Genomic DNA, 26,147 nt, shown 5'->3' on the forward strand with positions numbered 1-26,147 from the left:
TTGCGTATTGAAAGAGTCATGCACGCCAATGGACGTTTTCAATCCGATGCATATAGGACGTTCTATGCATAGATTCGTAATATCTATAGACCCAAAGCTAAATCGTGTTACGTGGTCCCCCGGCGAGAGTACCTCATCTTTTTTTGTGTGCATATTTTCTTTCTTCGTTCTTTGCATCTTTCTCATATTTTTATAGTCCTTTTTGTGGGTTGAAAGTACTTGAGAGGGTTGCCAATGGAGCTGCGATCCGCTGAGACGAAATTCAGTTGTTTGTTATCAACGAGATTACGCCATCAACGGGAAAAAACCGGAAAAAACTTGATCAGCATCTAGATTGAATCAATTAAATACAACAAAATTCCTGATTTGGTAAAAATATAGGACAGAATAAGAAAAACCGAGGTGGGGTTATCACCGTTCAAAAGTTGTTTCCCATCGCTGTGGGTGTGGTTCTTTCAAAAATGTTTTTTTTTTTTTTTTTTTTTTCAAACTCTTCCCCCACCATTTTTCTCTTTGTCAATTTCTTCCGACTTTCCCCGACCCTTCTTCTATTTATTGCTTAAAAAATACAAAATGGCAGTTAAGTTTGTCTCGTTGTCAGGTGTGGAAGGGCATCTACGTGCGCCGTGTAATTTTAAAGATATTACTTTGTTATGAGTGATGCCAGTGAAAGTGTGTAGACGACTAGACAGGGCGTGCCCGGGTGCCAATCACAGTTTCTCGGACATCTGTACCCGACTGATTTCCTTTCCGGTAAGTCGTTATTCATTTTATTATTCAACAAACCCATGCCCACGCTTATCAAGGGCTCGTCTGCCATACGCGTGATTGTAATTGATGTGTTTTCCTGACCACTTTTCGACCAGTTGATTGTCTCTGCTTTAGATTTAAGTGCTTTGGGTCACACCTTGTCAACATATTGAGCGTTAAAAAAACTTTTCCCTTTGATTGTACATCGCATGATGTCAGATGGCAAATTCTTTCCGGTGATTTTCATTCAAATGGATTTGGGAGACGAAATCTCTTGGTGACCCATATTCGCGACCAAGCTTCCGTGCAATATCTTCTTGGGGCTATCCAGTTACAATTCGAGACAATAGGGTTTGCGCAGGGTTAATATTTTATTCAGCATTTCAAACGAGTCCATGCAATATGTCAACTATCAGTTATTTTGGCACTCCCTATTTAGTGCTAAAATATCTTTGTGCCATTCTCTCGTCCAATGTATTTGATCTAATGGGCATTTGCTGATTTTTTTCTAGTCCCGGGTATGATATATACGACACACCCCATTGTATCGAAAAGATAGACTGTAAGGAAAAAGGGGTTTGAAATTTATACGCCCATGCATTTACACACTGTGATTCGCTGGATTGGAGCATGGGAAACAACTGAAAACTAATTTCTACTAAGGGTTTTCTGTTGTAAAGAGATAATGAACATTGTTAAGTATTGCATAGTATGTTTTGTAAGTGAGTTTGCTGGAATTTTAGTGTATTTTCAGCCACCGTTATAAGTTTCAAACTAATGTTGCTTCACCGGCTTACGCTTCAGGGAGCCACCCCATAGATTACAAATGAATTTCTCAACTTTTACATTCGGTTTATTCAATCAAAGCATACCCCCAGACGTAATAATCGACCAAACCACATTTTACCTATTAAACAGTAAGTTCGGGTTAATTTGGTTAGACGAGAATTACCAGGGGTTTCATTGAACGAATTTCGAGTTCTCTTGTTAGACCAGTTACTTGATCTGGAATATTAATGAATTAATCCACTGAACCGAATTGGCGTAGAGCTATTCTTTCACTAGTATATATTAATTGAAAAACTCATTTATTGTAAATAATATGGGCACACTGTGATACGCGAAATAATGATTTTTTCAGTTCATTTAATGAAAATATTATTTTTTAAGGTGATCCTTTTGATATTTCGATCACATCCACGCTCAATTGGGATATGACATTGACGTCACAAGGTGCTTCGATTTTCTAGCCAGAAACTCTTCGTTCAATCCAAAATCAAATTTTTTACTCCGTCATACGAAAGACCTTTATTTATTTATTTTTTAAGATCTCCGGTTTCATAATAATTGAATGACTCGCAGAAAATACAGACTGGATGGCAAAGGTTGGTTGCAGTGTATGTTGGAAAAGGCGAGTGACAACGGGATCGTTTATCTTGGTTAAACTGAATAATATTTTTTTAAATTGAACCCTAACTAGTGTAACTCACTAATTTCAAATGAGCACTTACGATACGTAATTTGGGCGTCTACACGCGATTAGGTTCCGGTAATATTTGCTGAGGTTATTAGTTTCGTATTGGTTATTTGTCATCCAACCACACCGGCTGTCGTATAAGATTGATATAACTTATATTTACTTGATTATACATCCCATCAATCAATTCATCACCCGTTAAGGAATTGATTAAATGTGGCCATGGATTAATGTAGACAATTAATACCCTGACCACATAACCATTTCAATAAGTTAGCGGTGAATGAGATTTTCTAAATTCACTAGGAACAGTCCTGGAATAACAATGTTTTGATTCTCTAACTAGCGTTAGCATAACTGTCTTGCTCTATCTTAACCGTATATCATTTGATAATTATAGTGTGGGATTATCCTGCGCATAGTGCGTAAATAACTAATATGTTTCTTTAGTTCGTTAAACGAAATTGAATTTTAGATTTTAAAACATTTATTAATTGGTGACAAACTTCAAACTTGCATGGGCAAACTTTAATTTCAGTTGGAGACAAAGTCAGGGATATCAAGATAGTGGTATTGTGATTCTGATCGACCCAAATGGCACATGCAAGGTAGGAGTAAATTGGGAGATTACACCAAGTGATTGCGCGTCGGCGTGATAATTGTACAACTTGGCCTACTGTTTCCTACTTCAGCTTGTTCACATATGCACACTGCACACAAGTTTAAGCACATACGAAACAGCCGAGCGCTATGACGCTATCGGTTCCATTTTTCCATACCTGAAAATGTCGCCCCCTTGTTCCGGCAACTCCCGACGTAACTTTTCCCATGTCCCGTCCATGTCAGGAAGTGCGTAGGCGACCGAATGCATTAGTAACGAACGGATCTTCTTTAATAGTCTACCGTGACTCGTTTCGAGAATATATGTGCGTCAGCAATTTTCTTTCCACTAGAACTTCAACGGAAATATTCAACAAGTAATGGAAAGCGGACGAACTAAGATCAATTGTTTGTCTTCACCCGGAAACGGTATAAAATTTGTATAAAATTTAGAAATGATCCCGTTGTCGTTCCGTTTCCTTCAGGCAGATGTTTTCGACTAAATGCTCTTCCAGAAATTATTTCAGGTTGTCCGTATCCGGCCGTATTATTTATTAAAATCGCGAGAAATTTTTCTTATGAAAGCCAAATCGTTGATTGATTTGTTTCGTGACTAGCAGCTCTTCAAAAACGTGAACATGGATTCCCAAGACCAAGAAAACTCGATGAAGGAACAAACGAATGACGTCATTTGTGACGCTCGAACTGCTATCGTGGCGGTATCGTGGTTATATATTAAAATGTATGACGTCTTTCGTTACATTTCATCGTTAAGTTAGGGTTAGTTTATTTCGCCATTTAAACCTAAACGGCCGAAGTACTACACATAACTTACTACTACTATATAAGCTCCGCACGTAAAGTATTATACACTGTAAGCATTTTTTTCTGCCTATAGACCCGTGAGTCGTTATATTAACAGCAATCCGTGCGTGATTTTTCCACATAACAAAGTAGCCTACGATGAATTGGTTTGTTTGTGCAACCCAAAAAAATAGTCTCATTTACTGGTTGAAACAAAACCAGCCGTGTAGTACCCAGACGACATTATTTGGTATTGAAGTGTTCTCCTGCAGCAGGTGGACGACGGGCGCAATAGCTAATGACCAGGATAAGGGCGGGACGGTCTGAGCTCGATTTGCATAGCGTATAACGATCTCAATTTAGGTCTTTCAACAAAATTTTAGACGGATCCCCATCATATTTGGGCTAGTTAACAAGAGTTAAACATACTCGGAAAAGTCTTTACACAGTCTCTTGCGTTGTAAGTAGCTTAGTTCAACAAAATTATTGTTTCCAAACCTTTGGCTAATGTTTAATTCGTGATTTCGTTCACAGCAGCAAATCTCGTGTACTTTATGACGTATCGTTTGATATTGATGAAGATTTTCTTTTGGTTATTTCAGTGACTTAGTTTGTAGGCCTACAAGCAATAAAATATGCAGTTCTCTGGAGTGCAGCTTACGGGATTGTGCAAGAATATCCCATCAATTATGATTGCATTTGAGGCCCTTGAATAAAAATCAAACAAGAAAATGGATTCACTAAATGCGCAAAGTATGTGAGTAATGTCAACTATTTCTGTTACGAAGTTGCGTGTTTTTTGTCTGCTATTGTTATGTCAGGTAGATTCAAGATCCACTCTAGTAGTCGGGATCACGATAAATTTTAATACTGTAAACAATTAGCCATTTTCTCTCATTCATGGTAGTATAACGGGTATCTAAAAATCATTGCACTAAAGTAAGAAAATCAAATTTCAAGCTTTAAATAATTTTTTTAGTTTGAATATTTCATTCTCGACTCCCTGTCTTTTATTTGCACACTCCTACTAAATTAAGGGAATCATTATTCACGTCTAGGAAATTGCAGTAAATTGCGTCATTACAAATTTCGACAAATTTATGGCTTTGCGCAATTTATAGGTTGATTAATTTTCGCTCTATTGCGCTTCTTCATGTTACCGTCTAAATAACGCCATACCGATCAGTGATGCACTTGATTATTTTGGGATTCTCTTTCTTCGAAGGAGAGGAGAGGTTAATTAAAGGCCATACCAAAATTACGCGTATGTATTCTAGAAGACGGGTGCGTTCATGTATTCATCAGCTCCAATTTGAGTGACTTTGTGATGCTACCCTTTCAATGCTGGAATGATTTTTTGATATGGCAGACGTGCCGAGGTGGAATTTTCAACAAAGAAAACATTAGGTGTAGCTTAATAGCTAGCGTCAAATTCCGAAATCGATAAAAAGTAATACGACGCCGGAGGTAGAGGCGAGCTGGCCGTTGACATTCAGACGAAAAGCAGCGACAGCGTACATATTTGATTGTAGCGTTTTTCCTCTTAACAAACTCTAAAAGCTACTAACTAAACAAAACTCCTCTTTTCTGACCCTTTTTGTCACATACTGACTTCTTGTTGAAAAGTAACTAACTAACTGATCAGTGCACTGATCCAATGAAACGTTAATGTTCTGGCAGTTGTTTTTAAATTTAAATTTTCGGTGCGAATCCACGCCAACTCGTTTTGTGTCACTAGAAGGAAAATATGCAAGGTAGCCGACTAGCCGTTGAAGCATAGGATCGGCACGCAAAGCAAACGACAAAAAATTATTTTTAACCCAATTCCCTTTAGACGAAAGCTGGCGAAGAAGATTGCAATTCTCCCGGAGATCTCGTAGGCAACAACTTAAAGTTAAAATAATGTGCACATATGATTCGCCAAAGTGAGTATGGCAAGTTTTTAGTGCCACCCAGTTCACCCTCAACCCGGGGATTCAACCCTTCATCTCAACCCGGTTATTCAACCCGGTGACTCAACCCGGGGATTCAACCTAGCTGTTTTTTGGCGCCATCTAGCGGCCAATACAATAAATACGCCTACAAACTATAGAGACCCGCATCTCCCTCGATTTTTCCCTCGTTTTTGACACCACGAGCGCCACATGCTTGGTGAATTTTATCAAGCTGGGCGCGGAACAGTTATTCCTGTCAGCTCAGTTCATACTTCATAGTTAAAAATGTCAGTTTTATTCGAAGAGTGCCTCATTTGTGGGGCACTTATAGTTTATAGAAGTTCCATCCGCGAAAAACACGTTACCATGGCCTACTATAATGAACGGCCCATCGGCTGGCTATATCCCTGTTGCCGAATGGTTCCCAGCGCCTACCCCTTCCCATCCCCTACTTTTCATAGCCAGAGGGTGGTAAGCTACATCAGAAAGTTCCACATTCCATGTCGTCTTTCCATGCCCCACAAATGAGGCACTCTTCGAATAAAACAGACATTTTAACTATGAACTGTATGAACTCAGCTGACAGGAAGAACTGTTCCGCGCACGGCTCGTTAAAAATCCCGCAGCATGTGGCGCTACTGGTGTCAAAGTCGAGGGAAAAATCGAGGGAGATGCCGGTCTCTATAGTTTGTAGGTGTATTTATTGTATTGGCCGCTAGATGGCGCCAAAAAACAGCTAGGTTGAATCCCCGGGTTGAGTCACCGGGTTGAATAACCGGGTTGAGATGAAGGGTTGAATCCCCGGGTTGAGGGTGAACTGGGTGGCACTAAAAACTTGCCATAAGTGAGTGGGTACCAATTCTGTTTTCTAAGAACAAGGGATTTAAATTAAATAACTCTAGTTAACTAAGCGTCATTCTGCTATACAGTACTGTTCGGAAATATGATTCAATATGGGTAATTGATTGAAGTTTGAATAGAGTCCGTAAAGACAGTGAGACTGTTCATCGAAAGCTGGTTGCAGAAATATATAGTATTACTAACAACAATAAGCCTTTTTCTGTATGGTCTAAGGGGAATTTTATAGCAGTTATCTCACTACTTGACAGATGAGAAGCTGTATCAATAATTCGTGCTACGCAATGCTTTCCGTCTTGTGAACTTTGACCACCTGTGTTTTATTTTATAATGTGTATAATTGAACTTTAGTTTATGAGAACTGCGTTCAATTGACCGTCCGTATAAATGTGATTTAAATACCACTGAGACGACCAATAAGGAAATGTTGATTTTCTGATAATGATTACAGAGTTTTTGCGAGTATTAGAAGTCAGCCTTTGATGTACCACAGTACCAGTTGGGCCCGTCATACAAGTCACATTTTAAAAATCGTAAACATGTAGACTTGGACAAGGACAATAACTAAGTGTGGCAATGCTAGGCTGACATCATCTTTAAAAAACAAAAAACAAATTGGAAGAATAAGGTTTAGATTGCTTGAAATCTTAGTAGTGTAGGTGACACAAAAGGATTATGTGTTTACTGAATGAAGGAATTACCTACGTAAATTAACGTGTTTTGCTTTAATACTCCATTAAATGGCTATAAATGCTCATTTGTTAGAACTTAGAATTTCTAAAATGAAATGTAAGCTCTGTTGGATTTATAATGTAAAAAGTTGTGATTGGCCGTGATTGGCATTTGCCACTTCCCATCCTACTCCACTATTTTTTGATTCCACGTTTTCAATTTTCAATAAAGATGAATTAAATTTTAAGTATTTATAATTGAATCAAAATTACGAAATTTTGGTCAGTAGAAAAAGCATTTTTTTTAATTGTATATTATTCATCTTCAAATAAAAAAAATTTAATTAATCATTGTTAAAATTGCAACACAGCTCCGATATTTCCGCCGGGAATCGTGGTCGACTCATCTCGTGTCTCATTGTGAGTAGCACAGTCGATGGAGCAGGTTGTTAGGTCTCGCGGTTTTTCATTCACAACTGTGCTGATGGACCTATGGATATGTTTGACTCAATTTCAGTAAGTTTTTCATTTCTTTCTAGATATGTCGTACATGCAGGCTTTAATGTAAATTGAATGCTTAGAGCGTAACTTTTTTGGGTTTAAACTTGTTGTGGTAAAAAGAAGTAAAGTAAATTGGGCAGTTTAAGCTGGTTTAAGTATCAACATTTTTACCCAAAATTGATTAGCTCTTTTTAAAGTAGTGGCTCGCATGGCAAAGCCCAGCTATGATTTCGTACACGTGGGATGTACATGACGCAGAAATCCCACAGAAAAAAGTTGCATGTAGTCTTTTTTACATTCGATAATATGCATTGGTCGCCTCCCCCGGAAGTCAATACTAATACTTTCTCCCGCCTACGCTCTGAATTGCTTTATAAAAAGGGAAGGCGTAACCAGGGAGATTTGCCAGTGGGTTCATGATTATTTACGTCGCTTTAAGTATCTTTCATTCGTGGATCTTATTGGATTAAGCAATCATTTCTATTTATGAGCCGTGGTTATTATTTCATTCGCGGGCAAATGCTGGTACTGATTACGATTGACTTAAATATTGCTGTGCGTCATTTACGATTGCTATTAGAGTGACTGACTGATTCAATTATTTTGGTGAAGTCTTTATGGGAAATCGAATACTGAAAATAGTTCTCGTTGGCTCGTTGCAGTGTCACCTGTGGGTCTTCAATTTCCAACCTATTTGCTTTCGTTCAACTTCCCTTTGTTGTAGGTATCCGTACAAAGAATCTATCGAAAATTGTGACGTTAACGAGCCTGTATGAGTGTGATTCATAATCTTCTCCTTCCAATTTCCACATGGTATTTCTTCATTTATTCATTTCGCCGAATCCTTGACGCATTTCAAAAGATTCAACTTAATCACTCTGCGCTAGGGAGAAAAACAACGACCGTCTAAATTTCGTTATCAGAAATAATCCGATCCTTTTATCCTTGTATCCTTTTATAGCTGCCAACGTCGCATGCGAAAAAATTAGCATTGTGAAAACATTTCTGATCCATCGTTACAGTCAGTCTTCCATCAACCAATCTTAGGAAGATTCGAATCCCAAGTATTCAATCCTCGCCTTTATTAAGCAAAACGTTCGCTCTGCTTTTTGTTCTTATTATAGCCACTGAGTTCACAGTATTCACGACGCAACAGTCGCCAGGGATTAAATTTTAACCCGTAAACCCTTTCCCCTGAATATAATTGGACTTGTGGGCGGATTGGGGTCCATCACTCTCCAAGTTCCCGCTCTCACGTTCCAAGTAAACTTGAATACGTACCCGAACTAGTCACTCATATTCACTCTGAGCTCAAAATCCGGCACAGCACGCTTCCCAGTACTGTTGCGAATAAAATCGCTTTCCCAACCATCATTACAAAATGTATTCAAAGTAATATTTAGATATTACTTGTGTTGTCGTCGAGAATTCGAAATCCTCTTGTCGTGTAGTGCTCTTGAAATGGGTTGGCTTGGGAATTTCTCCAATTGTTTCTCGTGATTCCGCACGAATAAATCGAACCGGGGTATGTGCTCTCCGATTCCGCACGCGACACTGCGTATTACGTTATTGGTTTTTTGTATTTCTGGGAAGAAGCATCGGCATTGTCGCATACATTTATTAGGTAACTCACGGCATTGTAAACAATACTATACACTCGACAACTTGCACAATGCACATTGAAAAGGCAACTTTCTTGAAGCTAATGTCAAACTGCGCAGCGTTAAATGCGGGATCACGCCCGCGTGCCATCACGTTGCAATGCCCGCCGCCTGTGCATTCAAGAAGGTTAGGCGATAGATGGCGGAATCATCCCGAACGTATTATTATCATTATTATTTTTTTTTTCACTGCGTAGATTGCTGCGCAAATTAGAAATGAATACTTAAATATAGCATTTTGTTTTTTCCTTGTTGCCGTGGTTTGACATTTTGACAAACGCTTTGTTTACTACTAAACGAACAGGTTATGAACGTCAACACAATGTGCTAATTATTATGCAAGCTATTTGTGGTGGTACCATATTGGGATTCCCCGCGCTTGTTTCGAGTTGTTTTCAATCATTTTTTTTTTTCTTGTGTTATTTGACGAGAAACGGAAGGGTGGACCCGAACAAGGATCGTATAGCTACCCTTAACCGATGGGGATGGTGGTTGTTACCATTGACATTTGCACGTGCTCTGAACTGCGGAGGGAGAGACTGAGTGGGCGACTGGCGCTATCTGATCTATCCCGCGCTGGCGCAACAGAAGCAATGACTCGTTTATGGAAACGGCAGTCGTTTTCTCTCTGTCGTCGTTTCCTTTTTGTCCCCCCCCCCTCTTGCAGCTCGGCTACTGCTCTGAGCCATGCCATGTTGTGTATTAAGGGCGGGTTTATATATTTTATTTTTTTCCGAGTGTACACGTCTGATGTGGTGGTGGTGGTGGTAGCAGTAGCTATAGGTAAGGAGAACGTATATAGAGCGCTGCAGCGGCCCAAGGGCCCCGTCAGTTGGACGCCAACCTCCGCTTGATTCACACTGACGAGCTGCTCGTGCCAATTCTTCACTTTTCTTTTTGTATAGCGAGAAAACTTTTTTTTCTCTCTTTGCCTTCTGCTAGTGCGTGCCGTTTTGTCTGCTGTCATCTCCGTACATTGTGCTGCATCACGTATGAGAATTCGCTGGCCTCTATCCGGCCCAGCTGTGATGTTTGTTTTCGATTCACTTTTAGCCGTTTATGCAAATAGAGTAACTCGATCAAAGCCCAGCTTTTGTTTTTAAAGATATTTGACGTGATTGGATCCCTTTTGTGTACCCTCGAAATTGGGTAGGTGTGCAATATTCGGCAATATTGAACATAACCGTTAACATCGATCCAAGATATATAAAGGAACAGCGTTTGCACGACACGAAATTGGCCGTGCCGGTTCATCTAAAGGTAAATCGTAAGACCTTGAATCACGTCTATCAAATCGACCCGCATTTCTCGTAAGTGATTTCCCGTCATGTTGTTGCGAGTTCCCAACAGGAAAATATCAAATAGGAATTTCAAATGAACCGAAACTGATGAAATAGAGGTGGTAACACGTTTATTTAACTGGTATTTCTTTTCTTACAGGAAAAGTTTGTCCGAAAAACGTTTCCAATGGACCGACCGGAATGACGACAATGGCCAGCACAAGTCGAATACCCATCGCATTAGTTCTCCTATTTGGTTTCTTCGGCAACCTACCAGGTAAAAAAAGAAAAATTTGAATTCTTGAATGATATTCAGAATTTGAGGGGTTTGCTTACATCCGCCCGTTTTATTGATCTGTGCTTACAGCTTATATTATAGTTATTATAGCAAAAATCCGTTTTTTTTTTCTTTCTATACAGATGCGCATAAGAGAGCTATAGAATATACATATACGTTCATGTGATATAGAATAAGGATTATAACCATATCAATCTAATAGGAGGGCGTTGAATCTGTCTTCTTGCAGTGCCGCCCTACACCCTTTTTTTTGTTTTGTTGCCGGGCGGCACTCACACAAGAGACAAGAAATGCATAGACCCAAAAGTTAGAGCGACCGACAAGCATCAGAAAAGGGTCTTTAACGGCGACAGTAATGCAGTTTCTTTTTTTCATTTCGGGGACTCATAAAAAAAGTATTAAAAAAATGCATCAACAAAAACGAGAAGCAACAACAACAACAAGCGGTCTCCGCCCTAAAAAGATTTTTTGTGTCCTCGTTTATTGTCCAACTAAGTAGATCCTGTAGTGTAGATATAATGAAACAAAACTGAGATGATTGCCAAATAACGGCATCACACGGCGGCGACACGGCCCGGTATGGTGCTACAACAGAACCGCTTTATTATGTCGACACTTTTGTTTTCAATGAAAATAAATCCTTCAAGTTTTTTTTTACATAAAAGTCTGTTTCGAAAAAATGAAAAAAAAAATGAACGATTTTGTCTCGGACGTGAGCGTCGGGCTCTTGGTTGGCAGATTCGTTGACGGCCAGGTGTCACGCAACTGGTGCGGAAGTAAAGTCCCCAAACGTCGCAGTTCTTGGTCCTTTTTTTTTCTTTTCTTGGGAAAGTATTCAGCCGCTTTTCACCTTCCCAATATGGTGTGACAAAAAGGCGACATTTTCATATTTAGAGATTAGTTGAATTCCATTTTATTTTTCTCATCTGCTGTTTTAATCCGACAGCTACTTACATATACCCGATACGTCTTTACTGAAGCAATAATTTCTAAAATACTTTCTTTTTTTTTTATTGTCAAATTTATTTGATTCTTCATTCCGTGGAAATCCAGGTAGGCGAAGTATTAGGCGATACAGACGAAAGTTACGTAAATTCATTTTTAATAAGGTTCTCTTTTACATCCTGTTCTTGAACAATAGAAGAGAAAGTACCATCTTAATCATTTGATAAATGTCCAAATTATTCCTTCGTTTTATGATGACGCAATTCCGAGACGCGAATTTTTTTAATTGGATTTGAAATCAAGAAGAGGGGGGAATTTTTTCTCTCTCTCAAGAACGGGAATCATTTTGTTCGAAAGCTACGAACGTCATTCACGCCGAGGTCAGGCCACGGTCTTTTACAGCTGATGCGCCAGCTGTCGGTTATACGGAGACTCTACTGCAACACATGTCGAAAGAAAAATAGAATGAATAACAGAGACAAACCAGCAGAGGAAAGAGTTTCCCAAAGACTCCGACGACGTATATAGACAGGCAATAGCCATTTGAGTTGATACAGAAAATGGCCAGAACCAATACGGGGAGCAAAAAGCTAACCGCGGAGCACACACACACACACAGCTGACGACAACCGTTGGGTCTTGTATTTTCCTCCTATTCTACCTTTTTTTTTTTTTTCTAAATCGTTGGCCGTTGTCTGTCTGGTGCCGTGCGCGATCGTCTCATTTCGTGATGCCTTGTTGTTGTTGTTCTTGTTTCACCAAAGTAGCAGCGGCGGGAGCAGGTGCGTTTCTATCTCCCCTCCCAACGTGCGCAGGGATAGAAAGCGAGCGAGATGAAATTGATAAATAAACAGATCCGAAAAAAACCGAGCAGAGAAAGCCCATCAGCGGTGGGGAACAGAAATGGGGGGCGGGGGCCATACGGTTCAGTTTATACTACATTGTAGGCCCATATAGAGTTCTTATCTGCGGTTTTGTCAACATGTTAAATGGCCTTATTGCGTTCCAGACGCGTGAGAAATTAAATATTCCCTGGAAAAGGGTTGATGAAATAACAAAAAAAAAAAAATAATAATAATAATTTTAAAATTTGTTTCTGGAAATGTTATTTAAATGGCGCTTTGAGCAATGTCCTTCAAATGTTGATGGCGTGTGTACACTTCGTCAACGCGGGAGCGGGATAAAAAAAAAAGACTCTCGGCCTCTCCTATTTGAAGATAAGAGCGAGCACACAAGTACATGTTTATGTTTGCAATGCCGAGAAATTGCGAGCTCTGCTCGTGTCTGTTGATCTTCTCCCGCGTATAGATTTTATTTTTATTTTTAACGTACCGCGAAAGTAAAAAACAGATAAAAGAGTGGTGTGTGTACAGAGGCGGTAATAGCCGAAGCAGAAGAGCCAACACTAGAACACACTGCAACACAACACACTGTGCGGTTGCTTGTGTCATGGTATATCCCCGTTGAAATCGTTCCAACAGACTAGAGTGACATTCTATATAGATCTACCCACAATTATTACGCTTGATGGCCTCTCCATCTCTTATATTTCTGTTTGTGAAAGAGAAAGAGCATAAAAAAGAGATGAGCAGTAAATAACAAAAAAGAAAAGAAACGGGAATAAGCGGGAATAAGCCAAAAACACACACACACACACAGCAAACGACATTGACTGATTCATTTGTGCTGTTATTGACGCTCGCGGCGCTGGCAGCCATCAGACCGTCAGCAATGTCTGGCTTGGCTTGTTATTAGCAAGTCATCTCATCTATACGTCATCACCTAGTGATCCTCGTCTTTTTTCCCATCGCTGCTTTCTCCTTGAATATTTGTGTGTGTGTGTGTGTGTCTTCTCTCTTTTGGATGTATTTATTGCTTTGGGATCCTTGTGAAGGCCCCCAGAAAGATGCAAAAAGAAATATGGTTGATGATGAATGATACTAGCAACGACAAGGCATCAACTGCTTGTATATTTATCAACACTCAAATCTCGAACGCCTTTCCAATCCAACTGTAACTCTGATTTTCTTTTTCTTGTTTGTTTCTCATTTTTTGAATTTGAAATGTGTCTCGCAACAACTTGACGTGAAACAAATGGAAACAGGATGCTGGACGTTCTTATTGACGTCGGCGCCCGAGGTTCAACTCATGGTGGCTTCGTCGACGCCAGCCGGAACGCCCGTCTTCCGTTTTCACGCCGTCCGTTCGCCAACCGACCGAGACGATGACCTCTCCGTTTTCTTCTTTGTCGGATCTACCGAATCAGCGGCATCTCCATCCGGTGCTGGCGGCAGTTCCGCCAAACGATCCTTGTTCGTTCTGGACTCGTTGACGGGAATCCTCGCCGTCGCTGCTGACGTCAACCTCCACGACCGCGTCACGCGCAATAAAGGTAATGCATATATCTACACTTTGACTTGTTTGTAGCTTGCTAATAAAATATCTATCGAGCTGGGACCGAAATAGTCGAAATATTTAGGCCGAATGTGCGGGGGTGAGCTATAAGCGGTCACACCCAGCGACGACCGCCGCGCGTGACTATGCGAAAATGAGAAACGATGCTACGATGAAGTATACTAGTACCGCCGTGACGTGCAAGTCGATCTTGTTACACATGTAAAATTGGCAGACAGTTCTGGGAACTCGCTGCTATTCCAAAAACAAACAAGAAATGGGGATTATTAAGCTGACAGCATTCCGCCACCCAAAAGTATTTAATTAGAAAAATGAAAAAAAGAAAATTGTTCCAATTCGTCGTGAATATAGCGTCGCCCCATCGTGCAGCTAGGAGAAATCGATAGAAAAATTCCTATATACTTTTACCAGCATCGTGATTTTTCTTTGGATTTCCGTTATTCGAAAATGGGTGTTAAAAAAAAAACATTAAAAGATTTCGACCTCGAATAGAAGCGAGTGCCATCATTCCACCACTTTCTGATTTGGCAATTTTATCCCCGTCTCGAAAATAGCTCTGTCGTCATTAAATTGAGTGCTTTAGCATGCAAATGAGAATGCTGTATTTATATTAAGATTAGAACCCGACGTGTCCAGTATGTCTCCAACTGACCAACAGCTGTGCAATGCGATTGGGTATTATAACGAGTTATTTAGAAACTCTGCTCGCCCCTGAAAGAAACTCTTCTCGGAATGATGAAAATCTCTTTCGCCCATCTTTAAGGCCAGTATCCATGGGCCGATAGCGCGCTCCAAGGTAGAGAGATTGATGGCGATTATAAGCTGAGAGACGGTAAGGAATGAAAGAGATATATAGTTGGTATGGCACCCGATCCGTCCTCGATTAAATTCCCTGGAAAAGTTTAAAAAAAGGAAAGGCTATATATTGGGTGGGTCCGGGTGAACAACGCCACTGTTTTCTTTAACACGCATTTAGGAGCGATATGTGTTATCAGATTTTTAAAATGACTAATCTTCGTTGGTGGCGTGTTGTGTGGCTGTTGTATTTCGGTACTGCCCAGTCATTGAGAGTAGGTCAATGACATAGAGGTTAAGTTTACATCCCAAAATGGTGAAGCGAGAAAGTTTTGGTGCGCAGCGTCAACGACAAACAGCAGCAGCACAGTATTATGTTACGTTTTTATAATAATGAAATTTCAAGAATTTAGGATTCGGGAATAACAATTTACACGCGTACTGATATGAAACCGAAGCCTCCAGTCTTTTGTGGATTTCCCCAAAGTGCCATTCGGTCCAGCTGCCCAGTTACTTCTACATAGCCTATACAATTTCATTTCAGGAAAAAGCAAAGAATGAGCTAGCTTGAGAAAAAAGAGAACAATGCTATCTTGTTCTGTCCGTGCAATTTATTTGGGAATGTGTGCTAGACGCCTTACTTTAATATTAAATGCGATTCAATTATTGGAAAAACCCCAAGTCGCTGGTCTTTTTTTAAGATATTTCAAAATAGATATGAAAGACCTGACAGTCTAAAGGAGATTGAATTGCAGATACTATCATGTACAGTTCGAGTTCTTTGATGTCCTCGAAAGGATTTCACTTTTTGATTTTACGGTTCCTTTAGTTTGACGCTTGTAGGCTATCTCAGCCAAGCTTGCTTGCTTACAATCTCAATAAGTACAACATGCTGCTCCTTGGAGCATAACCGGCATGAAACGACCACCCGCATTGCCGATTCAGGTATCCAGATAGCCTGTAACCGGCTACACCAGATGAGAAACCGAATATACATGTACACTTTTGAATTTCAATTCGGCTGAGAGAAACAAGATTGAGCAGATGCGGTCGTTTAGGGCGAAGCCATTAGTGACCTTTTACCTCATTGTTTCATAAGAGTGGGGGGGGGGGGGGGGGGCACAGCTCGACGCATCCGGCCTATAAAAAGGGCTCCTGAATAATCTATAAAAGAGGGCGTTGCCCCAGATCGCCGTTGTCCGGGAAAGTTACCATAACCAACACTGTCATATGGGGTAGTTATCTCTCGGAAAAGTTGGGTTTTTCCTTTCCGTCTCGTCTTTTTACCACAAAAAGAAAAGGACAAAAACTGGGTTATCCAATCAAACTAATGGATTCGCCATTCGGTTCATATAAGAGCTGGAAGCCAAAGGGTCACACTGTACGTAATTATTTTCGTCTTCTCCGAGGAAGGATGTTCCATCCAAACACATGTTATCCATAAATTATCTGCTCCGGTGATATCTAAGTAGGATTAATGATTCTGTGATTCTGTTCTGGACTTTTTTTTTTGTTGTTTTCTGTTTTTTCTGGTTATTAATGTCATTAATGTCGCCGTATTGATTTCTTATTCGTGGATGGGTATGATTAGAAACCTTCCGGTTCGAGGTCGGAGTCCGCAACGCCAACATTTCAACGTCCGCCGACGAAATCGACCACCTGGGCGTGATCCTGACCATCATCGCTAAACCGCCCGACTGCCGCCGACCCAACAAAGTAAACAATACATTTCCTTTTAGACTTTTATTCTTTTTAAGTTTTTTTTTTTTTGTTTTTTTTTTTTAAATGAATCGACTCGGGTTCTATGACAACGGCCGTGAGTTCTGCTTTTTTCTTTCTTTCTTTCTTTTGTGTATAGCGCGCCATATTAAGCAATGGCTATTTTCCTTTTTACTTGAATTATTCCTATCGTTTTGTTTTTTCGCCCTTCGCCTATTCTTTTGTGTGCAAGTCGGCGCTACTAAGAAAAATGATGGAAAGAGCCCCGTCATTGTCACAACACTCGTCAGACACGCACACATGCAAAAAGGAAAAAAAAAAAAGAATGGAAAAAGTCCCGGGCGGGAGATGACAGGGGTCTCGAATAAGAGCGGGACACGACACGAGCCACGAGTCGTAAGAAAATAAAGGATTTATAGAAGAAAAGAAAAAAGAAAAAACTTAAATGACCGGCTGTTATATTCTGGCCGAGACGTATAAAAACTTTGCAAATAATGACTTGGCAGACTTTTGAGTCGTTAATTTCCCACCTGCGTACCACCAGGCACTGCTTGTATCGTCTGGAAAGACCTTGGAGGACCAGAAGGACAGGTATAGGAAGAAGGGAGGGAAGAAAAAGCCCCGCACGTCAGCCGGAAGAAAAATCATCAATTACAACCTGAAATGACACGCAAATGCACTCGGTTATAGGCTGTGCTATCCAAACTAAATGAAGGTTTGTTCCAATGAAAAGCCGTGTCTAGACGCAATTTTGTTTCGATCCCGAGAATTAGAAGAGCTTCTTAGTACACACGGCCTACGCCAATGAAAGAGTCGTTGATATTCAAAGGATTTGATTTCAAGTCTGCCAATCGGAATCGGAATGAAATTTACAACTAAGATCAGAAATTTGATTACAGCGAGGGAAGGTTAGCCGATAGGTATTCTCAACGTCTCAGCTGTTGCGCCTCATTATCCATTCAGTCGAAGGAAGTTTTTTTCAGAAAAAAAGTTTTGAAGAAAGAAAATTGATTGGACGAAGAAGATTAGAATAGAGTCTGTGGGGAATTTGATGCTTCTGCTTCACGGAGCCCCACATGTGATGTAAGTTTCGTCGACTGTATGTCAATCACGGCCTCATAAACCAACTAGCCTACTGCGCACAACCTAATCGTAACCTAGCAACATTGTCGACCTTTACCGATTGCCTTGACTTCTTCTTCTGCACCAGTCTAACGAGTTAATTTTTATCAATACTCTTTTACGGCTAGCAACGAGTGCGAGGACGGAAGGAGCACAAAGGACGCTTGTTATTCGCCGAATTAGAGGGTAGACTTGTATGGGGTCTATTTTGATTATAAGAAATTCTTAATTTGGGTAATTCCGATAATTCCTTGCTTGAATACATTCTGATTTGGCGAGTGAATCAGCTGTAATAGAATGTAAAGCGTTTGACGTGGGCTGGAACGGGGGAAATAAGTGGATAAATGTAATTGGTCGTTTTTACGGATATTATCGTAAATTACATTAAACTGTAACTATTTTATTCAAGGACTGGTGTTTCGGACCCAACCGGAGTGGCTCAGCAACTGTTTCGACCATGTTGCGCGTCTTTGAAAACCGACCGAAAGGGACTGACCTCATCGACTTGAGCTACCGATCCGCCAATTTTAAACAATTTTGTCCTGATCTTCGGATGTCTTATTCACTTCACCAGTTTAAAGGTAAACTTCTCTCTCGAAAATCAAACGTGCAAGTTAGCACTATATACTAGGCGGGCGACTGGGCGTTTGCAAAAAAAAAGAAACAGCGAATATTTTATCAAGTAAATTGTCACTTATGTTCGATCGTTACGTTGTACAAAAAGACCGGTACAAAAAGTAATATCTATGCAACAGGAAACTTGACACTTTGCAACTTTTTAAATTTTTACATCGTGGGGTTTGAAAAAGAAACAGAATGAATTTAAATTCATTATTACGCAACCCACCGAACCGAACGTTATGCATCAAAAGTTAGTTAACGTTCGACAAAGTGTCGGGAAGCATTAGATTGTGCTTAACGAACCAAAAAATTTTTGTTTGTTTATTTAAAGCACTGTGACTTAAATTCCCGAGACACAATCAAATTATTGATTTTCTAATCCACCTATACATTCAAACATATTTTTAAAAATCTGATTATATACAATCGAACGAATATGTAGTACAGTAAACTAAGAAAGGATTTTTAACTTTTCGGTTGCTTGCTCTTAACAGCAGTTTGTGTGTTAAGTTGTAAGCGATGAATTAGCAATAAATCACTGCTCGCAGAAAGTTTACCCATTATAAAAATGTGCAGAAAAGTTGCGCGTTACATTAACAAAGCGAAGACGACCATTCAAGTCAGTCTCCTTATTCCTGGAAAACTCTAACATGATTTACAGTCGCCAATAAAATGGGCGACGTCTTAAAATATTGCAATGTCCGTGCTGACTCTTGATTCTTGAATTAAGATCAAAGTAAACTTGTGAATAAGGGAAGTGGTTGTACGACGCAACGGAATTTAAATCTAGGGAGATTTCTTCGACCCTAACAAGTGAATCTTCAACAGACAGTCAAACAATAAGAAGGCATTTCGTTATTTTGACATCGCTTCAACTTACTTAAAACTGTTTCTGGGGCTAGCGTTTACTAATGCTCGTACATGTTTGAAGAAGGATTTACAATTCAACTCGATGTGACAGTAGTAAAAAGGGTTAGATATTCTCTAGACGATCATTAGCCGAGGGGAACCATGGATATGTTTAACGAGAGGCAGTTACAAACATTGTAGGAATTTCGGTGGAGATGTAGCAATTCCTTAATTGGAATCGACTGACTCTTGTCAAGTAATTAGTGTATTTTTGCTGATTGTTTTCTTATTGAATCCTCGACCTAAGAAGGCGGAAATGGTTAGATTATTATTTATTAAATGCATAACGTTAGAGAAAAGGGAAATATTTTTAAAATGTATTATTCACAGATTCCCAGTCACATATTTCAACTAAAAGCTATAAGTTATGACCGACGTTTAATAACCGCCAGTCCGCACTGGATAACTTCCAAAATAAGCATTTGCAGTCTGAAGTACAGTTTCACGTTTTAAATTTATTGTTCCTATTTCATATTGGGAGAAGAAAAATAAATAAATCACGGGCCAACAGATTTGAAACCGCGGTCAATTTAGAAGAATTCTTTTATCATCTCGTGGAATGCGGAACAGTAATCTTGTGAAGTATTGACTCGTTACTTGTAGCATTTGTGAGTGGATGATTCCGATTCAGCGGTGTAATCAAAGGCGACCGTTGATATATGGAGGCTGGAAGGGTCTTCCTGCCATCAATATTTCACTTCCGACCCGACCGCGTATCACCATAATCGCAATCAATTGATGCAATTATATTATTATTACACTATCGCTTACCCAACCGCGCACGAACGCCCCATACATCGGAATCTGTAGACCTCAAAAGCCATATTTTTCACCGTGATAACCATCTCTCCTTTGAGCACTTCCATCGTTTGATTCGGCTTTTCTTAGTACAGTGCGGCGTTACCTTTCCTGTTTTATTGACGCATCTAAAAAGGGCTAATCTTTTCCAAGGAATATGGCTTTAGAAGATGATTATTCTTTCTAATAGTTCAATTAAATATCATGCAGTGACTTTAGTGCGATCTAAGACGATATATTTCATAAAAATGATCACTCGTGTTTGTTAATGTAGGTCCAGGGCTTGAGCTTCACGAGTCTGGGCTATTGTCAACTGCCGCCCGTCTGGATCGAGAATTAAAGGCTCACATTCCCTTCCAGCTAGTCTGTACGATTAATGGGCCATTTTCGACCGATGCTACCATCACGACGCTAATCACAATCGACCAGAATATGACGCTAGCCGTCGAGGACGAAGATGACAACCCTCCGAGTCTTCAAAACCCCAACGAGCAACAAATAATTGACGTGTACCTCAAGGACCAAGGTATCATTCAGGTAAAAAAAAATCAAGGATCATATTCGGTTTCAGAAGATTGCGTCATACGAATGTCATGGAAACGCTGTTGTATTAATCGTTTCTCTGGGAAACGCCCTTTCACTCGTTCCCTGGTTTTAAAATATCTTATGTTTTGCGGCGACATTTGCGTACAGGAAAAAGATTTGCTCAACAAGCCGGTCATGGTGTTGGATGATGACAGTGACCGAATTAATCGATTCCGGCTGACGCTATTCCCACCCGAAGATAAAGCCCATCGATTAATATCAACTCTGTTGAAGCTCGAGCACACTGTTTGGTCGTTAGTTCGGCCGGAGACGGGTGTCCCACGATCCGTCATGAGCATAGGTCAGTTTATTAACTTAATCGACCTCTCTTTGATGCATGATTTAGAATTGTTAATGTATAGATTTGATTTAGTAACAATAGCCTCAACGTGTAACGTCCATTTCTTTCGCTGCTGAATGGATAGGTTTGGTGGGAGCTGCTACTAGCCGCCATCTGGTTCCTGCTGATGATTGTAACGTGACTGTTATCATCGAGGATACTAGCCTGTTGCCTGGTTACGGCGATAAACAGGTAAGTCTGCCAACAGAGGGAATTACGAAAAAAGGGAGACTGTGCTGAGCAGGATGCTGAATATCAAAATTCGATCTACAAAGTGAATATCGTACATTGTACATTGACGAAGAATCCCGTTGTCGTTCTGCCGTCTATCTTTGGCCAATATTAGTAATCATACGTATACGTGGGGAAGAAAGCGGAACTGCGCCGCGTATATCGTGTAACGCCGTTCTTTAGACGAATTTTAGCCATTTTCCAGATGAAAGCCTCAAGGCATATTAGATTTCATAAGAGATTTGATTTGAACCAGATTTTTTTAGATTCCGCCTTCATCTTATTACGTATTGGCTGGATACGAAAATACTTGCTGAATCCATGGCGACGGTACGACCGAGTAGATTCTATCCTGCTGAACCTTAAAAAAGTATACAGTACCCGCGTGTCGCATTACGTAAAAAGTGCAGTAATAGCAGCCTCCTCCCACACCATCCTATTTTCCAAATCTACCAACTTATTGAGAATTCTGAGAATTATTTTCCTGCTGATGCATCTGTCTGACACGTGAAGCGCCACTACCTACTCTTAGTACTCCAAAGCTAGTTTCAAAAGAAGTAATTCGATTTCTTACCTTGGCACACGGAAGAAGTTTTTTCCGTAACCTCCCACGCATTTTTGTCAGCCTTCGCAAATAGTCTATACGATATTCAAGTTATTGAAAAGGAATAGTATGTAACTAATGAATTGGATTTCGTTTGAATTTTGCAGGTTGCCTTTCACTTGCGCATTCATACTGGATATCCACCCAACGTGACTAGTAGCCTTCAACGGCCGCAGTGGATGAAATATCCGATTCCGGCTTCCGCCGAAACTTCATCCTCCGATTCCGCACTTTTTGCTGAAAGAGACGGGGTTTGGACACGGTGGCTGAACGCCACCGTTGGCCGCTCAGCTTGTCGATACACCCGAGTGGCTAATTTGTACCCGCACGGCTACCAACAAGACGGACAGAGGCCAGTTAACTTCCGCGTACTGGAAGGATTACACCCGGATGAAAATCCAGTCTTTTCAATCACGGCAGACGAAGGCATCCTCTACGTCTCTCATCCGGAATCATTGGCTGAATTGTCGAACAGAAATTCTTTGAATTTGCGGATCGGTTGGGATCTTATTCCAGTAGACGCTTCCGGTGTCCAGCAGAATGGATCGGCCGTCTTCCGGATCGATATAGTCGATAGCAATCATTTGCTGGTCGATTCCTCCGAGGCTGTAGAATGTGACGCCGCCCAGTATTGCGCCAAATTCCGGACGGAGACTGGATGTAATGAAGTGGTTGGATCAGTAGCGACGGATCAACGTGGATGCGCTTGGAGGCGTAGTGACGGTAACAACACTGTCAACGGCCCCAGTCGGATGTATCAGACTTGTTCCCCGGATTTGACTACTTGTCCGGATGGGTACGTTATTACATATTCCATCTCTCTCTCTCTCTCTTTTTTGAGCTTCTGAAGAAATCGATTCGTCATTTAAAATTGTTCCAACATTTTCCCCTTTTCTTTAGTTATTGCGATGAGCTGGAAGCTCTTTCTTGGGAGATTTGCCCTCAGGATTGTACAGGTATTGAAAAAAAGGAAACTTATTCAATCGCACGAAAAACAGGATGGTTATTTTATTCGTTGAATAATAAATATAGAAAAAGTTCTGGGAACCCACTTCAAGCTAAACCAAGTGGCTACTGGCAAGTCTCGAGGCATAGCATCAGCAGCCGGAATCTGTTCCTGTGGAGACGCCCACTCTCGTGATTGCTCTTGCATGCCGCCCCCGCCAGAATCTACTTCCGATACGAATTTCGACAATCCGGATGATTCGGAAGAAACCGGAAATGTGATCAATAATAAAGGCAAAACTGGCAGTCGCGAATCATCGACCAATTTAGTCAATTTCGTCCAATACACTGCAGGTATTAGCGATGAAGCCATGAAACCCAAGTTAATGGTTAACAAATCTTTTGGTTTAATTTTTGCAGGCAGAAATTTGGATAATACTTGCGACACAACCTGTCGAGTCTTAGTGGGGGCAATAGCTGCGTTCGTTTTGCTCGCTCTACCTACCGCTCTGTTTATTTATTGGAGAAAAAGGTATTCGTTTGAATTCAATTATTTATTTTGTGCGAATCAAATTTTGACGCGCGAAATTCAAATAGGAGGTGGATGATTTGTGGCAAACAAAAAAGGAATGGCTCCTACGTAGGCCACGTCAATTCCACCCACCGTGATGTCAATAATCTTAACATGTCCGTCTACATCGAAGAAAGACGCCTGAGGGGAGCGGAAGAGAACGTTCAACAGAACATGTCGTTTCTATCGTTCGGAATTTCTGTAATTATTCGATCGTGAAAATAGCCAGTAGGCGTTGCATCATTGAATTTTTTTTTCCCAATTTAATTAGGCGACAGATCGCAAGTGGGAAATCCCACGCAAGTGGCTCATCATCGATGAGAAAACGCCGCTGGGCGAAGGTGAATTCGGACAAGTTATGCGCGCCACCGTCACTTCCGTCACCGGAATAGGAGGCCATCGTGTCGTGGCTGCCAAGATGGCCAAAACGGCCTCGACGATGATAAGCCGTGGAGATATCGGCGAAACGATTTCCCCCGAACTGGCCGATCTCTTGTCTGAATTTCATCTCCTCAAAGATGTCAGCCATCCGAACGTCATCAAATTGCTGGGCGCTTGTACCGACGTCTCCGGGCCATTTCTCCTCATCCTCGAGTATTGCGAACACGGATCTCTCCGTAATTATTTGCGCCGAAGTCGGCTTATTCTTCCAGAGCAACAGCAGCAAAGTCCATCTTCTTTCATGGTAACGCCTGCCGTTACCCCACGAGATCTTCTTTCCTTTGCTTGGCAAATCAGCCAAGCCGGTGCTTACCTCAGCGAAATGAAGGTTTGTTAATTAATTTGTTAATTACGTTGTTTTCAATTGATTGACATAATGCTGTTAATTTAGCTGGTCCATCGAGATTTGGCGGCCAGAAACGTGCTGGTAGCTTCTGGTAAGGTTTGTAAAGTCTCTGATTTTGGCCTTACCCGCGATGTCTACGAAGGTGACACCTATTTCAAAACCAGTAAAGGCCGAGGTAAATTTTGAATTATAAAAGTTTTTCCTTTTTTATTATCGTTAGTCATTTTGCTGTTGTTTTAGTTCCAATAAAATGGATGGCTTTGGAATCACTGTCGGACCATGTCTACACATCAAAGTCAGACGTGTGGAGCTTCGGCGTTTTGCTTTGGGAGCTGGCCACACTTGGGGCAAATCCTTATCCCGGAGTGTAAGCTCTTGATGAGATTTGTCTGTCTATCACATTTTATTTCACCAACCATTTGTTTTGTCTATTTCAAAAAATAAAAACAAATAGGACCCCGGAAAGGCTTTACCGACTTCTTAAAACCGGCTACAGAATGGAGAAGCCTGATAACTGCTCCGAAGAACTGTAAGTGAACTAAAGTTGATTTCCCGTTCGCTAGATGCCGTTCATTTTTTCTTCTTTAACGAACGCACGAAATCACAACGTGATGGCATCTTGCCCTTCGCGCTGTTATTCACCTGCTATGCTATTTTAAACCATGCCTTGTGTGCGCATTCCAAGGTACGAACTGATGATGAAATGCTGGCGGGAAGACCCACAGGAGCGGCCGCAATTTGCCGAACTGGTTAAAACCGTCGAGGACATGCTAGGCGTTGGAATGGATTATCTCGATCTCGGATGCCTTGCCGGCGTTTCTAACCGCGAATATTTCATGAGCAGCGACTCGGACGGATCTCTCCCGAAAGGTATACACATCATATCGGATTTTAATTCGTCTAGCAATTATGGCGCCACACGGTCCGCATTTAAACGCCTCTGAATTAATTACACAGGACTGCAACAATTGAGATGGGACGACGACGAGGACGAGTTGCCTATATCGAGCGCCGAAACGAGTCCAGCGGAGGATCAGTCGAGTTTTTACCTCAACATGTCGTCCAGCAAGACCGATGATGGAGAAACCATTCCACTAGTCAACAGCGGCCAGCACCAGCAGCTAATTATACAGGATTCATTCCCGTTATTCAAACCGGTTACCGTGGCCGAAGCGCAAGACGAGTATCTCTTACCAATCGTCCGTGTCTGACAAAACTTGCCAATGAATAACAGAGGTAAAAACAAATGATTTGAACTGTAAAATTTTTGCGCATAGAATCATCAGTCATCCATTTTAATTCGTGATTCAATTTGAGCGTCCATTGACCCCCTCTACCGCCATTTTGGCTATTTGCAGTCCAAACTCATCTAGTCACACACAAGTTATTTATTCAAAATCTCTAAATTAGATTTTTTTCCTTTTCAAACGTGCAGTACAATTATTTTTTTTTTTAAACAAACGTCATAAATTGCATATAATATATTTGTGTGTACCATATAATACAAAATATAATATTTTGTGCCAGGACTATATGAATAGAGATAAATTTACGTCTCCCGTGCCGTTGAAGTTTGCCGTATAATTTTCCTATGATGTGATTCACTTCTTCTTTTCCTTATATTCAGTGCCGCGCATGTTTATGTTGTTGTTTTCAAAGCCCGAGGCTCACTTCGGGTGGCATTATAATATACATAAAAAGAATCCCTTTATCTCCAAGTGCCTTTTTCTTCAAAAGAAAAGTTCCTTCGCTATTTTGCATACCTCAGCAGATAGATAGAGAAGTATAACTCGAACGTGAAGTTGGTGAGGACATATACGGAAAGGGTCTCGAGGGTGAATCGACCGAAAAATGTTTAAAGATTTGATCGATTCGCCGGCTAATGGAATAAAAAAGATTCTTTTTATTTTTCATCCGCGAAGGGAA

The 26,147-nt window shown here is 40.7% G+C and overlaps 1 protein-coding gene and 1 long non-coding RNA gene across 6 annotated transcripts; both read left to right on the plus strand.

Moving 5' to 3' along the window:
• The first annotated feature begins 485 nt into the window (after nt 1–485).
• On the plus strand, nt 486–4,560 carry LOC124338066. Of its 2 annotated transcripts, none has more exons than XR_006917648.1 (3): nt 486–753; nt 4,234–4,388; nt 4,453–4,560. It is a non-coding gene; the product is annotated as an uncharacterized LOC124338066 (long non-coding RNA). The 2 variants fall into 2 exon arrangements; XR_006917644.1 differs by having other exon boundaries at nt 4,234–4,384.
• A 2,930-nt stretch (nt 4,561–7,490) lies between these two features.
• LOC124331813 (proto-oncogene tyrosine-protein kinase receptor Ret-like) lies at nt 7,491–25,669 on the plus strand. 4 transcript variants are annotated; one of them, XM_046788835.1, is made up of 20 exons: nt 10,077–10,326; nt 10,410–10,566; nt 10,697–10,813; nt 13,884–14,171; nt 16,581–16,705; nt 18,240–18,411; nt 20,433–20,695; nt 20,852–21,044; nt 21,169–21,275; nt 22,026–22,714; nt 22,819–22,874; nt 22,951–23,217; nt 23,284–23,395; nt 23,461–23,635; nt 23,706–24,203; nt 24,267–24,396; nt 24,462–24,588; nt 24,676–24,750; nt 24,907–25,091; nt 25,179–25,669. In XM_046788835.1, exons 3-20 carry the CDS (start codon nt 10,738–10,740, stop codon nt 25,430–25,432), a joined length of 3,792 nt encoding a protein of 1,263 aa, XP_046644791.1. In that variant the 5' UTR covers nt 10,077–10,326; nt 10,410–10,566; nt 10,697–10,737; the 3' UTR covers nt 25,433–25,669. The 4 variants fall into 4 exon arrangements, with proteins under 4 accessions (XP_046644790.1, XP_046644791.1, XP_046644788.1 ...); XM_046788834.1 differs by lacking the exons at nt 10,077–10,326; nt 10,410–10,566 and adding an exon at nt 7,491–7,610; XM_046788832.1 differs by having other exon boundaries at nt 10,077–10,566.
• The last annotated feature ends 478 nt before the right edge of the window (nt 25,670–26,147 follow it).

This window comes from Daphnia pulicaria, chromosome 1, assembly GCF_021234035.1.
Source record: "Daphnia pulicaria isolate SC F1-1A chromosome 1, SC_F0-13Bv2, whole genome shotgun sequence".
Taxonomy (NCBI): domain Eukaryota; kingdom Metazoa; phylum Arthropoda; class Branchiopoda; order Diplostraca; family Daphniidae; genus Daphnia; species Daphnia pulicaria.